Here is a 14,207-nt window from a genome sequence, read left to right as displayed (position 1 = left end):
TTAGAAAAAGTTTTCTCGGCTAACATCATCTCCAAGATTGTTGCTGGCTCGGGCGTGGTGGGGGAAAAAAAAAAAAAAAAAAAAAAAAGCCTTTCGCTTCAACCGCAAATCTCACGTTCAGTTCCAGTTGATCTCAAATGAACTAAACTGGCTGTGGCGTTGAGCGTCTGGCTGCTACGACCAAACTGGACCGAAATACAAAACTGAAAAAGTAAAAAACTATTCTTTATTCATGTTGTAGTACGTTTCAATAATATGGCAGTGAATGTTTCAGCAATAATAGTCACTCCAAAAACAAGAGTTTTTATATTAAAAAAAAAAACAATACCAAAAACTAATCAGGGTTCAAGTAATGCCCAAAACGAAATACATTTTGAAACACACACACACACACACACACTCACACACACACACACACACACGCACACAGAGGAAGATAGATCATATTCATTGATCATACTGTAATCCACCTGCTACTTCCTGGTCTACGAGTGGAGAACTGAGGTTTGGTCAGCCTGAGTCCCCTCTCTCTCTTTTTGGTCACCATGACTGGACTGACATATTGTAGTTACAGCTGAAACGGTAAACACAAACACGGACAACACACAGCCTCTTCAGTTATAGGAGGGCTTCAATGTGATTTAACCCCCCCCCCCCAAAAAAAAAAAAAAAAAAAAGACAGTGGTACCAAATCTCGAACACCTTCTATCAAAAATAGTCTCTGAGTTGGTCTCTGATCAATCGTGACACAACAACTGCAGGGCGCGGGGGGGGGGGGGGGGGGGGGAGGAGATAAAATGCACACAGAAAGGACATTTTGTCTCGTTAATGACAACCTATGGCTTCAGTTGATCTGTACACACACACACACAAGGAGTCATGTACAATCCCATAATCAAAACACAGCGGTGTATTCTTTTTGAAGACGGTCGGTTACAGTCGACAATGGCAACGTTGTAAACAGCTGTGTGCGCGCGGGAGCTAAGAGGCTCCTTGTTGGTGCTCCTATTGCTATGGTAACCAAGAATGGTTTTAGTTGTAATTTGGCCAATCAATCGGACTAAGTGCTTACAACCCACCATCCACACCTCCTACTGACATTACAGTAAATCTCAGCAGCCACATGCACGTACGCACATGCACGCACACACACACACATACACACGCACGCACTCTCACGCGCGCACGCACACACACACACACACACACACACACACACACACACACACACCGTGGAGCCAGCCAAGCGCTTTGACATTATCTCGCTGCCTGTACAATGCCTGCATCAGTCAAGTTCATTAAGACAAATTCATTAACAGCCGACAGTACTTTGATCGAGTGAATTAATGAGATAGAAAAAGGCATACAGTCTTGTGTGAGACAGATGATCTCCATAGATTAGTCACAAGAGTCATTCACAATTAAGGTGTGAACACATACAGGGTTACAGATTAGTAAGGGCTGTCCTGATACCAATTATGCATTTCTTGAACATACTGGGAGTAACACTCAAAACATGGGAAATGCTTAACCTTGATATGATAATGATGCAGTTGCTGTTTTTACGCACCAAATATTTAAAAATTTAAAATAAAAAAATCATACCCACTTGAACCTATCATTGTTTGCACTATCAAGCAAACGTCAATCTCGGTATGGGTTTCTATTGCCTCTTACAGCATGTCTGTGGTCTATGAACAAAACAACAACAAAAAAAAAAGCACCTGTGAAGTACAGAACAGCCTTTGAACCGAGTATAAGTGTTTAACTACAGACAGGCAACAATACAAACCGGCACACAGGCACAATACAGGAGGCTTTGGCACACCCATGCTAGTCTTACTACTCAGCATTTTCGGACACAGAAGAAGAGCAGGTTACAGGACAGGACAGACCCATAGCTGCCTTAGATTGCCTCCCCTCAGGAGGGGGAGGTACGGGGTTTGTCTGACAGACACAATGATCAGCTGTCACATTCAATCAGCACCAAGCTGTCTATTTTTGGAGTCCCAGCCTCTCATCCAATCAGCAGCTCCAGGCTGTCCTCATAGTTGGGCTCTTGGGGCGGGCTGGGGGACAGGAAGGCCGTGGTCACGGGGGTCCCCGTAGCGGTGGCGACGTTGAGGAGGGTGTTCGCGCGGATGCTGGTGGTTGCCGGGTTGCGGAGCGCCGCGGCCGCCGTGATGCTGGTGAGGTTGATGCCGAGCGTGAGCCGAGTCTGTTCCAAGGCCTTCTCTGGCACAGCGAAGGCCTCGAGCTTCTTCTCACCGTTGGCCATGTAGGAGTTCTGGCAACCTCGACAGATACAATCCAAGCATGCCTGAGAAAGATGAAAGAAAATAGATTCAGTAGTAAATTGGATTTGAGCTTTTCTCATTACAGTGTTATCATATCGTAAAAATCGAGATTAAAAAAAAAAAAAAATCACATAATAACAGTATTACACTCCGAGTGTATTAAGTGCTGATGAAATGGTAAGTTTGTCAAATAAAATTGGAAAAACAAATCATCTCACCTTGCGGTTCGAGTAACAGGGACAGCGCTGCCCCCTGCAGGTCAGCACAGATGGATTCTGGGTGGCCCTGCCACATTTGCAGCCCTTCTTTTCCACTGGCTTCTTATATGGAGGCCTGACAGGCGCAGGGGGCACCAGGCAGCCCGACATCAACCGCTGGTCTTTGCTTCGGTCCTTGGTCTTGGAGCCGCCGCCACTGCGGGCCTTGGCGTGGGGCTTCTTCGGGCTCTGATCCACGTGCTTCCTGGCACCTTTATTGTGGTTCGGCGCAGGGCGACTGGGCTTGGGAGGTCCCCCATTGGGAAGGGACGAATATGTGTGCGCTGGTATAGGTAGGGAAGGTGCGAGTGTTTGCGTGTGCAGTGTGTGAGAAAGGTTTGGAGTGTACACGTTTGAGGGGGAGCCCTGCAGGATGGAGGCAATAGGGAGAGGTTTCACCTTCTCCCTGTCGCTCTCTGATCGAGATCGTTTACGGTTAAGGCGGACTGGCGGGGGCTTGGAGGTTGGAGGAGGGTCGAGGGAGGATGTGTGTTTGTGAGCACCATGGCCTGCCACCGTGTTCATCCTGCCCGTTTGAATCTGCGTGTAGTTGTGAGCTGCATCCAGCTGGATGTACATTTGAGTGTGTGCTCTGTCCGTGGCTATGTGTGCGTGACTGTGCGTCCTTTCTGGCTGCGTGTGAAGAGAGTCTCGACCGGGCTGAAGGGGATCCAATGTCTGCAACACCTCCTCCACGCTGAGGAGCAACACCTCCCCCTCCTCCAGTTCCCTGCTACTAGATTCCCCATCCCTGAGTGAGCACACAGTGCCTGGTGTTGGGGCTAAAGGTCCAGTGGTCAGACTCAGTTCAAAACCACCGCAAGCTGTATTGGATACGGACAGGCCTGCCTGTGGCTGCTCCTCTACCAGCTCGCATACTTCCAGCTCAGGAGAAGAGGGATCTTGGTCCTCCAGCAGTTCTCCGTTGCATTCCTGCGGTCCATTGGAACAGGGAGGATCAGAGGAGGAGCTCTGGGGTACAGCCGAGAGCTCTGTAGGAGCAGGGGGTACCTCTGTGGAGGTAAGGGACTCTGGAGCCGAGGGATTCGCATCTTCCTGTGCTAGGCTCGGGTCCTCCGTCTCCTCTTTGTGAGACATTAGCACCTCCTCTAGCAAGGCCATAATCTCCGGAGACCCCCCCGCGCGGCTGCTGATTGACTGTAGCAATGGCGAATGAGTTACATAGAGGCAGAGCTTCCTGTAGCACTGCACCAGCAACGAAAGCTGCTTGTTCTCCTGGAAGCAGGAATAGTCCTTGCAGCGGCTGCACGATAACCTGATCTGCATCTTCTGGCCTTTACAGCCCAAGCAGACGTAATGCTGACACTCCGGGTGGGTTGGGGAAATGGGATCCTGGAGCAATTTACCTGAGGCAAAAAAAAACAAAAAAACAAAGGGAAATATCCGCTTGTTAGCGACGGTTTTACAAATGCATAATGGCAATGGCACATCACAAGAACAGCCGGACAAGAGTTATTCCGCCGCACAGTCACAGCTTTTATAGAAAACGTTATTATCAACAGAACAGGTGTTATGAACGAAAGAGGCTCAAACACGGTTTCATCGCCGTGTTCGTGTAAGGGATTCTTACATCACCAAAAACCTGCAAATCCGATTTAACATTTGCACGAATGTGCAAATTTATCACAGCGAAGCCACCATCAGCGGTGGGGTGTGTGTGTGTGTGTGTGTGTGTGTGTGTGTGTGTGTGTGTGTGAAACGTCAGTCGCATATCATGGCGTCGATGTCTCTGAAACGAATATTCCACCAGCTGAGCGGAGTGAGTAAATAAAAGCACGAATCGGAAGCGCACCGCTGTGCAGCAGACACAACAAACAAAACAGAGGAGTTCATCCGTCTTGTCAGGAGAACAGATGACTCGGGGCTCAGCCTCGGTTGCTAAGGAGACCACGGGCGGCGAGCGCGCGAGCGCACGCACGCGCACGCACGCACGCCCACCCACGGACACTTCTGGTCAAACACGGCTGTAAAACTCAAAAAGCAATTAACGGCACGAGAACGAGCAAAGGCAAACAAACACACACAAACAAACACAAACAAACAAAAAACAACAACATTTAAAGTACGTTTTGCTGTTATTTTCAGGGTACTCACCGCAGACGAGACACGCGAGGGACTGTCGGAAGAAGGGCAGGAGCGTGTACATGTCTGCGAAGGTGTGAGGCTGCCGCGGGTCGCACTGCAGCACGGCCCGGTTGGCGGACACGTACAGGGCGGTCGCATTAACGGGGTTCATAGCGGTGCGCTCCGGCGGCGTCGGGGGGTGGGGGAACACACACACACCCCCGGTCCCGGTGGAACAAAAAAAAAAAAAAAAAGTCCAGACGGGAGTCGAGAGGAAAGCCCCGGGGTCCTCCGGGACGATGGAGGGAAATATAAACTGGCCCCACTCGATGGTGAAATCAGTTATGAATTAATAATAAAGACACAATATGAGTCAGCGTGCATGGTGTGTGTGTGTGTGTGTATAAAAAAAAAGAAAGAAAGAAAAAATAAAAAAAAAGCGGTTATCATTAAACGCACACAACACCAGCTAGCTCGCTAAAGTTAGCATCGCCGGTTCGTTTTTGTCGTCACTTTGCATCGACTTTTTTTTTTTTTTTGCTCTTCCGGCTCACGACGTGATAAAAGTCTCCCGTTCATTCGGGGATCAGCGAGACCCGTTCGCGTCGGTGAACGCGCGCATCCCCGGCTGCAGCCTAGAGGGCCGACACCGAATCAAATGATCAACCGACCCATGATGGAAGAAAAAAAAAAAAAAAAAAAAAAAAAAAAAAAAAAAAAAAAAAAAAGGGGGTCAGCGGCTAAAGGCAGCTAACGTTAGCTCACTACATCAGCCGAACGTTTTACACCAGATGCAGTAGGCGGTAGCCATGAGCCCATTTGCGATCCGACGCTTTTTTTTTTTTTTTCCTTTCCTTTCCCCACCTCCTCCTCTTCCTCCTCCTCCTCCTCGTCGATGCTCGGACGAACGACGAAGCGGCTCGTTTGCTCAGAAAACGAGCGAGCGGATCCTCCGGGCGCCGACTCGATGTAAACAAAGCTAACCAGCTAGCGTTAGCATGGCTAGCCAAATTAGCTTTGCGAAAGATCCAACCGTGTCACTGACCACCATCCACCCTCTCTCTCTCTCTCTCTCTCTTCGGTCGCTTTATTCCTCACACGTAGGAGCCGAACACAAGCCGCAGACTGAAACCGCGCGGTTCGTGGGACGTGTGGCTATAACACTTGGGAGGGCGGTGACCGAAACATAGCGAACTTGCCGTTTTACAAATGGATCAATCATTCCGATTCTCCACTTTTCCTCGCATCAACACATCTCGGACAAGCGGACGATCGTCTCGCGAGACTTCCGCTTCCAGTTGCCTTGGCGACCGGAGCGCGCCCCGTTATATATACACACACACACACACAGCGCCGCTCTTCGTGTCCTCAAACCCTTTATTTCCCTCTTTTCGTCAAAACGCAATAACTTTATTATTATTATTATTTTTTTATTCAACGTAGAATTCAGACACAATTAAAAAAAAAACAAGATGTAGTACGTAGACACCGGGAAGTGTTTATGAGGCAGTGCACTTTCAATCCGGCCTTTAATTGAATTGTATTTATTTTATGTATTTATTGTCTATTCATTTACGTTTTTAGTTGGTTTTACATTTTTGTATATCATTTTTTTTTTTCGTTATTACGGCCCGAGCACCGATGGTGCGAAAGCCCTGTTGTTATTTAACTTCTAATCCTTCCTCATTCCGAGATCAGTGTGAAAAAGACATAGTTAATGTATTATAATATAATAATAGTTATTTCACTGTCTTAAAAATCTCAACTCACCTGGATAGAAAAGTTTGTTTACAGCAGCAAGACAGCATTCACGATGACAGGATGTTTACCTGACAAACCAAACTCATGGCAAAAAAAAAAAAAAAAAAAAAAAAAAAAAAAAGAAGCTTTCAGTAACTTGACATTCAGAACCGGATGTCCCGCCCACCCGCTGTTGCCAAGATATTCCTTTTACGCGATTGGTCGTTGCAACTCGCCCCCTCATTCGCCAATTGGCTCAAATTTCCGCCTCCGCTTTCCCGACCGCTGTCATCCGACACGCTCAGCAACGATGGCGGCCTTCAGCGCGGCTCGAAGCAGCTGCGGACTGATAAATGGCCTGAGGGTCTCTTTCCGGAGTTTGGCGCCGGTAAAATACGGCGCGATATCGCGGACGCGGCCGGGACGCGACTGCCGCTGGTACTCGGTCGGCCGCCTCTCCGTCAAGGAAAGGGTCGACGAGAAACGGAAGGCGGCGCTCGTCGGGGGAGGTCAGAAGAGAATAGACGCACAACACGAGAAGGTGAAGTCGGCGAACAACCGACTGAAGTTACGACTTGAACATCTTGTCTCCTGAACGTGCGCGCAGTTGTTGTTGTTGTTGTTATTACGTCATGCTTCAAATGCATTGGCAGGCTGAGTGGTTTTTGGGGGGGAGGGGAGGGGGAGGAGGGGGGGGGGGTGAGTGTCAGTGGCATGTTTAAAAGCCTTTAAATCGACGGCGGTGATTGGCTGCTGATGGGGTGTTGATCGCTTCACCCACAAATACGTTTAAGTGACTTTCAACCCCCCCCCCCCCCCCCCCCAAACTGTTCTAGTTTTGCAAAGGCTTTCACTGTTAATTACTTTTCACCAATGTTTTGTCTTGGGGGGGGTGGGGGGCCGTAAATCTCGCCGATCAAGTTAGTAATAATACTCTGCCAAGTTCAGGTGAGAAGTTGCAGTCTCGATGATCCGTCTCATCAACTCGTTGATCAATCGAGTAAATGTTGCCATCTATATATATATATTGCCATAAAGCGGACACGGACGCAACCAGAGGGGGTTTTAAATGCGTTGCTCTTGCAGTATAAGCAGATCGGAGAGCTCTCTCCCAGTGTGGCGTTTCGCTGTGTTGCAGGGTAAGCTGACGGCCAGGGAGCGGGTGGAGCTCCTGCTGGACCCGGCGTCCTTCGTGGAGTCGGACATGTTCGTGGAACATCGCTGCTCCGACTTCGGCATGGAGCAGGACGGGAACAAGGTAACGGGGGTCACACCCCCACCCCCCACCCCCGTGACGCAATCACGCTCTGTCCCGTTTTAAGCTTTACGTCCCCTGGCGGCGCTCTTCTCTCCCTAGTTCCCTGGTGACAGCGTGGTGACGGGCCGGGGCAGGATCAACGGCAGGCTGGTTTACGTATTCAGCCAGGTACCGGGCGCGATTATCACACAGTGGATGAGATGGATGTGGCCATACTGTTAGCGGCTGCATTCCCCCATTCTCACCGGCTCTTCCCGCTTCTCTCAGGACTTCACGGTGTTCGGCGGCAGTCTGTCCGGAGCTCATGCGCAGAAGATCTGCAAGGTACACACACACAAAAAAAAAAAAAAAAACGTTTTACAGGAGCGTTGGACGCGTCCTTCTCCGACTCTCCTTGAAGCAGCACCCTTTTTTTTTTCTTTTTTTTTTTTAAATGTCTCTGTTCTCAGATCATGGACCAGGCCTTGACAGTCGGGGCCCCCGTCATCGGGCTGAACGACTCCGGGGGAGCTCGGATCCAGGAAGGAGTGGAATCTCTGGCCGGATACGCGGACATATTCCTGGTATGCTCGTTTTCGGGGGAAGATTCTTTCACGCTTGCCGAGCTTCAAAGCTGATTCTGCGACGCAGCTCGGCGGCAAATCACGGCATCATTTCCTGACAACTTTTGGGCCTCAAGAACCGGCGCTTTACATTTTTTTGTGGGTTTAACGTTTCATATTGGTCGAAAGGCGAGCGGCTGCGGGCTCGGCGAGAAAGCGTCGACCTTTCGAAGAAAAGGTTAAAAGCGATGCGTTTTCTCTCTGCAGAGGAATGTGATGGCTTCAGGAGTCGTCCCCCAAATCTCCCTCATCATGGGGCCCTGCGCGGGAGGGGCCGTCTACTCCCCCGCGCTGACAGACTTCACCTTCATGGTTAAGGTACGGAGCCGCACAAATAAGAGCTCGCGTACCAAACCCCACCGGAAATAGAATTAGTACCTTTTTTTTTTTTTTTTAAGTGAATGTTTAGCTGCAGGAAATAATAAAACGTCAACGTTGCAGATAAGTATTTCCAAAAGAATTTTAAGATTGTCTTTTTTTTTTTTTTTTTTTTTTTTTTATTGACGGTAGTCACGACAACTGTGTTTGTGTGTCCAGGACACTTCGTACCTGTTCATCACAGGACCTGATGTTGTGAAGTCTGTCACCAACGAAGATGTGACTCAGGAGGAGCTCGGCGGAGCCAAAACCCACACCACCGTGTCGGGTCAGTCCTTCTGTAAAAGCTTGAACTTCTCCCGGAACCCCAGACCCCTTTTGAAATATTTCAATATTGAAGAGTTACATAAATGTTCCGCTGCAGTAGCCGCCGGCTTTCTTTTATCAGTTTTTTTTTTGTTTTGTTTTGTTTTTTTGGCCTCGGCTCTGTCACGGTTACATCACAGTGGCTGTCTCTCTAAATCTACGAAAGCTAATCAAGGATTACTGATCAAAAATTTAAAAAAAAAAAAAAATGTAAAGCCATCGGAGTTTGTTACTCCAGTTCAGGAAATTTAAATTGGAAAAAAACAAAACAAAAAAAAAAACCGTCGCTTGGCGTTTCTTCTTGTCTCGTCATCAGGTGTGGCTCACCGCGCTTTCGAGAACGACGTCGAGGCCCTGCTCAACCTGCGCGAGTTCTTCAACTTCCTGCCGCTTAGCAATCAGGACCCCGCCCCCGTCAGGGAATGCGACGACCCCAGGTTACCGACCCGATCGCCTTTCCGTCCGCTTAACGAAACGACCAACCCCCCCCCCCCCCCCCCCCCCCTTTTTCCTTTTGCTAAAAGGACATCCGTTTCCGCTCGCGTCCAACACTCCCCTTTTCTCTTCCAGCGATCGTCCGGTGCCGTCTTTGGACACCATCGTCCCGTTTGAGTCGACTAAAGCCTACGACATGCTGGACATCGTTCAAGCGGTACGAGCGCGCGTTCTAACGTGCGCGACAACTTCTTTTTTTTTTTGTTGTTGTTTTTTTTTTCTGCAGGTGGTCAAATTTGTACTTTCTTCACGCGTTTGTGCAGATCGTGGATGAGAGGGACTTCTTTGAGATCATGCCCAACTACGCTAAAAACATCGTGGTGGGATTCGCCCGTATGAATGGACGCACTGTGGGCATTGTGGGCAATCAGCCCAAAGTGGCTTCGGGTAAGTAAGATGACCGAAAGGCCAAACGTTAAGATTGTTAACAGCTGCTCGGTTAGATCTTCTTTTTTTTTTTTTTTTTTGAGTCCATTGTTCGTCTTGTTTGCAGGATGCTTGGACATAAATTCCTCAGTGAAGGGCGCCCGCTTCGTTCGCTTCTGTGACGCTTTCAACATTCCCATCATCACCTTCGTGGACGTGCCGGGTTTCCTGCCAGGTATTCTCAGAAAGTCTCTCGGCGCGCGTACGCAGGGAGTAATTCGGCCATTTGCCGTCCGCCAGTTCGGCATCTTAACCGGTCGAGGCGAATGACTTCTGATTCTCCGGTGAGTCTCGCTGCTGCCGCGAACACACCGGTTGGCAAGAATTGTTTGTGTCGGGTTTCTGTGCGGCTGTATCGCGACCGGGAGATCGAACACGTAAGCGGAGACCCTCCGCCGCCCCCCCCCCCCCCCCCCCCCGCGCTCTTTAACGCCGCTGCGGTGACGCCCCTACAGGTACGGCCCAGGAGTACGGAGGCATCATCAGGCACGGAGCCAAACTGCTGTTCGCCTTTGCCGAGGCCACCGTCCCCAAAATAACCATCATCACCAGAAAGGTGCGTGAACATTTTTAAAGGGGAAAATCGGGCAAAGCAGTTCGCAGCGACTGCAGCTCAACGTTTCCGCCAGATCCCTCGAAATGAAACCCGTTGTATAAATTCCCTTCGCCGCGAAGCGCGGACTCGGCACTGTGATGGGTTTCTTTTCTGCTTTAATATCTGCACGCACCCATTTCCTAAAAAAAAACAACAAAACCGCTGCAGAATTAACGGCGCGACGCGCTGCGCTTTTGTTCTTTTGCGTCCCAGGCTTACGGGGGAGCCTACGACGTGATGAGCTCCAAACACCTGAGGGGAGACGTGAACTACGCCTGGCCGTCAGCCGAGGTCGCCGTTATGGGCGCCAAGGTGCGAGCACGCTCACATTTTCCATTTGTCCTTTTTTTTTCTCTCTCTCCCCCCCCCCCCCCCCTCGGGTTCCCTTTCGATTTGTAACCGCGCTCGCGGTCCGCTCGTCCTTATTCTCACAGGGCGCCGTTCAGATCATCTTCAGAGGAAAAGAGAACCAGGCAGAAGCGGAGGCTGAATACGTGGAGAAGTTTGCCAACCCCTTCCCGGCCGCCGTCAGAGGTAAATCTTTTTTTTTTTTTTTTTTTTTGTGAAGAACACGGCCGCGGTCCCGATCCCCGGCGTTTCGCACGCAGTCAAACCCGCGACTTGTGCTTTGGTTCAGGTTTCGTGGACGACATCATCGAGCCGGCGTCCACGCGCGGGAAGATCTGCAGAGATCTGGAGGTGCTGGCCAGCAAGAAGCAGGTCAACCCCTGGAAGAAGCACGCCAACATTCCTCTGTGAAACTCATCTTTTAAAAAAAAAAAAAAAAAAGTTCCCAGAATAACACTACCGGAAAGCGCCGTGGGATTTTTTTTTTTTTTTTTTTCGAGAATGAATTGAACCGCGTCGGTACCTCGCGGTGACGGCTCCGGGAGCCTGCCAGGCGGACGTTGGCCGTCGTATTTCAACGATTTCTCCCCCCGCGGTTTGCCACTCCGCCGACGTGGAGACCGCTCTCCGATTCGAGGAAACGCTGGTGCTCCGTAACCAAAAAAAATCAGGACGCGAATCTTTTACATCTCCATCGCTAATATGATAAGATGTATCGTAACATTTTTAAATTACCTGAATTGAATTAATCCGATTTGACAGAGGGAACAAGATTGTATCTTAAAAAAAGAAAAAAAAAAGCACCGGTAACTATGCATTGTTTGTGGCAGAAAATGCAAACAAACTGTAGCCCGCAGTCATATACAGTTTTTCCAGTTATGAATGTACTGTGGTTTTTTTTTTTCACTTCAAACTCACTTCCTGTGTTTGATGTCCTCCGGTTAGGTCAAGGAAAAAAATAATTCTCACAACCTGGAACTGTGCCTTTTCTCTGGGGCAGGCTCTGATCTGCCATCTGTAAAATAAATAATGAACTCGGCACCATGCGTGTTTTATTTACTTTTAGCAGTACAATAAGTTTCTATCTGAAGTGTTTTTAAGGAGATTTTACAAATACAAATGCCGTAATCCGCGGAGAACCGGTTTTAAGAATAAATTAAGATGTGGAGAAAGTGGACGGCTCGTTTGTTCGGTGTGCGAACAGTTGGAGGTACTCGCGGGATTTGGCGGTCAAACAGGGGACTCTGAAAAAGAGCTGAATTATCAGAATTCGGAAATAAAGGGCCACAAACGCTGGTCCATAAATCGATTACAGATTTTATTTTATTAAAAAGAATTTAGGTTCACAGAAAAAAAAAAACAAAAAAAAAAAAAACAGGCTTTTAGAGTATTTTAGGGCAACTGATGTCAACTGCACTGCAGAAAAGATCCAATTGTCTCTGATATTTACAGGACTGCAATCCAGCCTATGAGTTCGAGGTTGGAAATGATTGATAAACCAACAGAGGGGCATAAAAGTATGGCTGAACACATTCAAAACACATTCAAACAAATCTGTCAGACATAAAAAAAAAATCCGTCACTGTACTGGATATGAAACGATAACAACAAATCTTCTTGAATCGGTTAACACTGCTTGCAGGTTGTTGTTTTTTTTTTTCTACCTGGAAATATTAAACGGAAGAGATAATCTGCTGTAATACCGAACTGTGAAACTATTACAATCAGACCGTACAGCGCGTAAAAGCTGGTGTCCTTGGTAACCGTTGGGTATGAATTCCTGTTGTGTGGGGAAGGGGCTGGAATATACTGCAAGTATGTAGGCCACAATTTGGCAACAAACAAGATACATATTCAAGAAAAAGCTGTACAAACATCAGACAAAAACAAAAAAAAACACACTTGATTTAAAACTTTAGTACTAAAGCTACAGAATTGAAAATATGTTTATTGTCTTTTTTAAAACTTTTTTTTTTTTTTTTTTTTTTTACTTCAAAAAGCCAGGGTGTGTGTATATATATATATGTGTGTGTGTGTGTGTGCAGAAGGTTTCCAAGATCCGAGAAGGTGTGGGTTTTTTTTTTTTTTTTGTCCGAGGTCGGTCAGGAATGCGGCTTTACCGTCAAACAACAACAGTCTTTGACGCGCGCACATACACGCACACGAGACGGTTACATCACTCCCTCCAGGTCGGTCTGCAGCTGCTGACCTCTGCGTGCATGTGCCGGCTAACTCGGCCGTCATCACCACCAACACTTTACACGCACATCGCACGCCGGCACCACCACATACAAGGACTCGGGAGGCGGCGAACGGAGAAGAGGGAGAGCGGGGGGGAGGGGGGAGGGGTCGTCGAAGGAGCAAAGATATAGAACATTTAGTACTGAGGTCCTCTCTGTGTTGGGTTTAACCGGGCGGATCGAAGTGCAACACCGAAAGAGAGGGAGAGGGGGGAGGGGTGGGGGGGAGGGGGGGGGGGGGACTGTACAGAGTGTCGACGCTGCTCTTCTCTTGCGCCGCTGACCGGGAGCGGAGGCAAACGGCCGTACATCTGCGGAACCGGGAACTGTGTAAAAAAAAAAAAAAAAAAAAAAAAAAAAACCCGCGAGCGCTCATCGGGCCGGCGGCGGGGCGACGCCGGAGCCTTCGGAGGTTGCCGCTAACGAGAGCTAAAAAAAAAAAACCCAACGGGCTTTGAAGAGGAAGAAGGACGCCGGACAGGACGAAGCTCTCGAATGATTCAGACCGAGACCGCGGATCCTCCAACCCGCCTGAAAGGACAGAGCAGATCCGTGCGAGATCCAGCCGACGCGGGATCCTTCCGTCTTGTCTTATAAGAAAGAGATAAGTACTTCAACGATGTTTTTTTTTTTTTTTTTTTTTTTTTCCTTCTTCTTCTTCTTCTCCTTCTTCTTAAGAGTTTGATTGGCAGGTGATCTGAGTTGGACGTTCCCAAACCCCTCCCCTCCCCCCCCCCCCCCCTCTTCTGTTTACTCCTGATTTTGGATCCTGGTCTCAGGATCTTTTCCTCTTTTCCAGATCAGAACATGGGCATGCTGAATCCCTGGAAGGACGGAGAGGAGGGACAAAGTCAGAACATCCGCAAGAAAAACGTCCTCCTGGACAAAAACACGGTAGATGGGAGCACATTATTGGCTGCCGCAGTGGTATTTTATGTTTTTCATACTACCACAGTAAAAAAAAAAAAAAAAGTTTAGGGGCTTTAAAAACTCACCTTTATCTGTGTATTTTCAAAACAGCCAATATTCAATTACTGAGAGCAACAACTTCAAAATCTCTCTTTCCGTCCTTCTGACGGACTAATTTCTCTGTAGCATCTTCATTTCCTTTATCTAATTCGGGAAAACGTATTACTGCACTAGCTCTTCTGATTTTCATTCCGTCGGTGCCTTTCTTCGC

At 48.5% G+C, this 14,207-nt stretch overlaps 3 protein-coding genes across 3 annotated transcripts in view; 1 reads left to right on the top strand and 2 right to left on the bottom strand.

Moving 5' to 3' along the window:
• Positions 1 to 204: 204 nt before the first annotated feature.
• msl2a (MSL complex subunit 2a) lies at positions 205 to 5,305 on the bottom strand. The gene is made up of 3 exons (XM_069152656.1): positions 4,670 to 5,305; positions 2,516 to 3,921; positions 205 to 2,320 (listed from the first exon to the last, which is right to left on the bottom strand). The coding sequence occupies exons 1-3, from the start codon at positions 4,809 to 4,811 to the stop codon at positions 2,018 to 2,020; spliced, it is 1,851 nt and encodes a 616-aa protein (XP_069008757.1). The 5' UTR covers positions 4,812 to 5,305; the 3' UTR covers positions 205 to 2,017.
• Positions 5,306 to 6,522: 1,217 nt separating this feature from the next.
• Positions 6,523 to 11,826, top strand: pccb (propionyl-CoA carboxylase subunit beta). The gene is made up of 15 exons (XM_069152655.1): positions 6,523 to 6,920; positions 7,518 to 7,637; positions 7,737 to 7,805; positions 7,905 to 7,961; positions 8,087 to 8,200; positions 8,447 to 8,557; positions 8,777 to 8,885; positions 9,240 to 9,360; positions 9,494 to 9,575; positions 9,682 to 9,805; positions 9,912 to 10,019; positions 10,300 to 10,400; positions 10,653 to 10,751; positions 10,874 to 10,973; positions 11,077 to 11,826. The coding sequence occupies exons 1-15, from the start codon at positions 6,690 to 6,692 to the stop codon at positions 11,196 to 11,198; spliced, it is 1,668 nt and encodes a 555-aa protein (XP_069008756.1). The 5' UTR covers positions 6,523 to 6,689; the 3' UTR covers positions 11,199 to 11,826.
• The window catches only part of stag1a (STAG1 cohesin complex component a), a 39,080-nt gene continuing 36,548 nt past the window's right edge, over positions 11,676 to 14,207 (bottom strand). Inside the window, exon 32 of the mRNA XM_069152654.1 lies at positions 11,676 to 13,851. Coding sequence (XP_069008755.1) covers positions 13,828 to 13,851 — 24 coding nt within the window. The 3' untranslated portion in view covers positions 11,676 to 13,827. The remainder of the gene's footprint in view (positions 13,852 to 14,207) is intronic.

This window comes from Embiotoca jacksoni, unplaced genomic scaffold (genome assembly GCF_022577435.1).
Source record: "Embiotoca jacksoni isolate LCO1_2020_lvr unplaced genomic scaffold, fEmbJac1.0.p SCAF_18, whole genome shotgun sequence".
Classification (NCBI taxonomy): domain Eukaryota; kingdom Metazoa; phylum Chordata; class Actinopteri; family Embiotocidae; genus Embiotoca; species Embiotoca jacksoni.
Note: the sequence above shows the minus strand (reverse complement) of the source record. Positions and strands in the feature narration are given on the sequence as shown.

Coding starts and splice junctions, on each gene's coding strand:
- msl2a (XM_069152656.1), bottom strand. CDS start 4,811: ATGAACCCCGTTAATGCGACCGCCCTGTACGTGTCCGCCAACCGGGCC. Junction 3,922..4,669: donor CCTCGCGTGTCTCGTCTGCG/GTGAGTACCCTG, acceptor TTTTTGCCTCAG/GTAAATTGCTCCAGGATCCC. Junction 2,321..2,515: donor CCTGTTACTCGAACCGCAAG/GTGAGATGATTT, acceptor CATCTTTCTCAG/GCATGCTTGGATTGTATCTG.
- pccb (XM_069152655.1), top strand. CDS start 6,690: ATGGCGGCCTTCAGCGCGGCTCGAAGCAGCTGCGGACTGATAAATGGC. Junction 9,576..9,681: donor TGCTGGACATCGTTCAAGCG/GTACGAGCGCGC, acceptor GCGTTTGTGCAG/ATCGTGGATGAGAGGGACTT. Junction 10,752..10,873: donor TCGCCGTTATGGGCGCCAAG/GTGCGAGCACGC, acceptor TTATTCTCACAG/GGCGCCGTTCAGATCATCTT.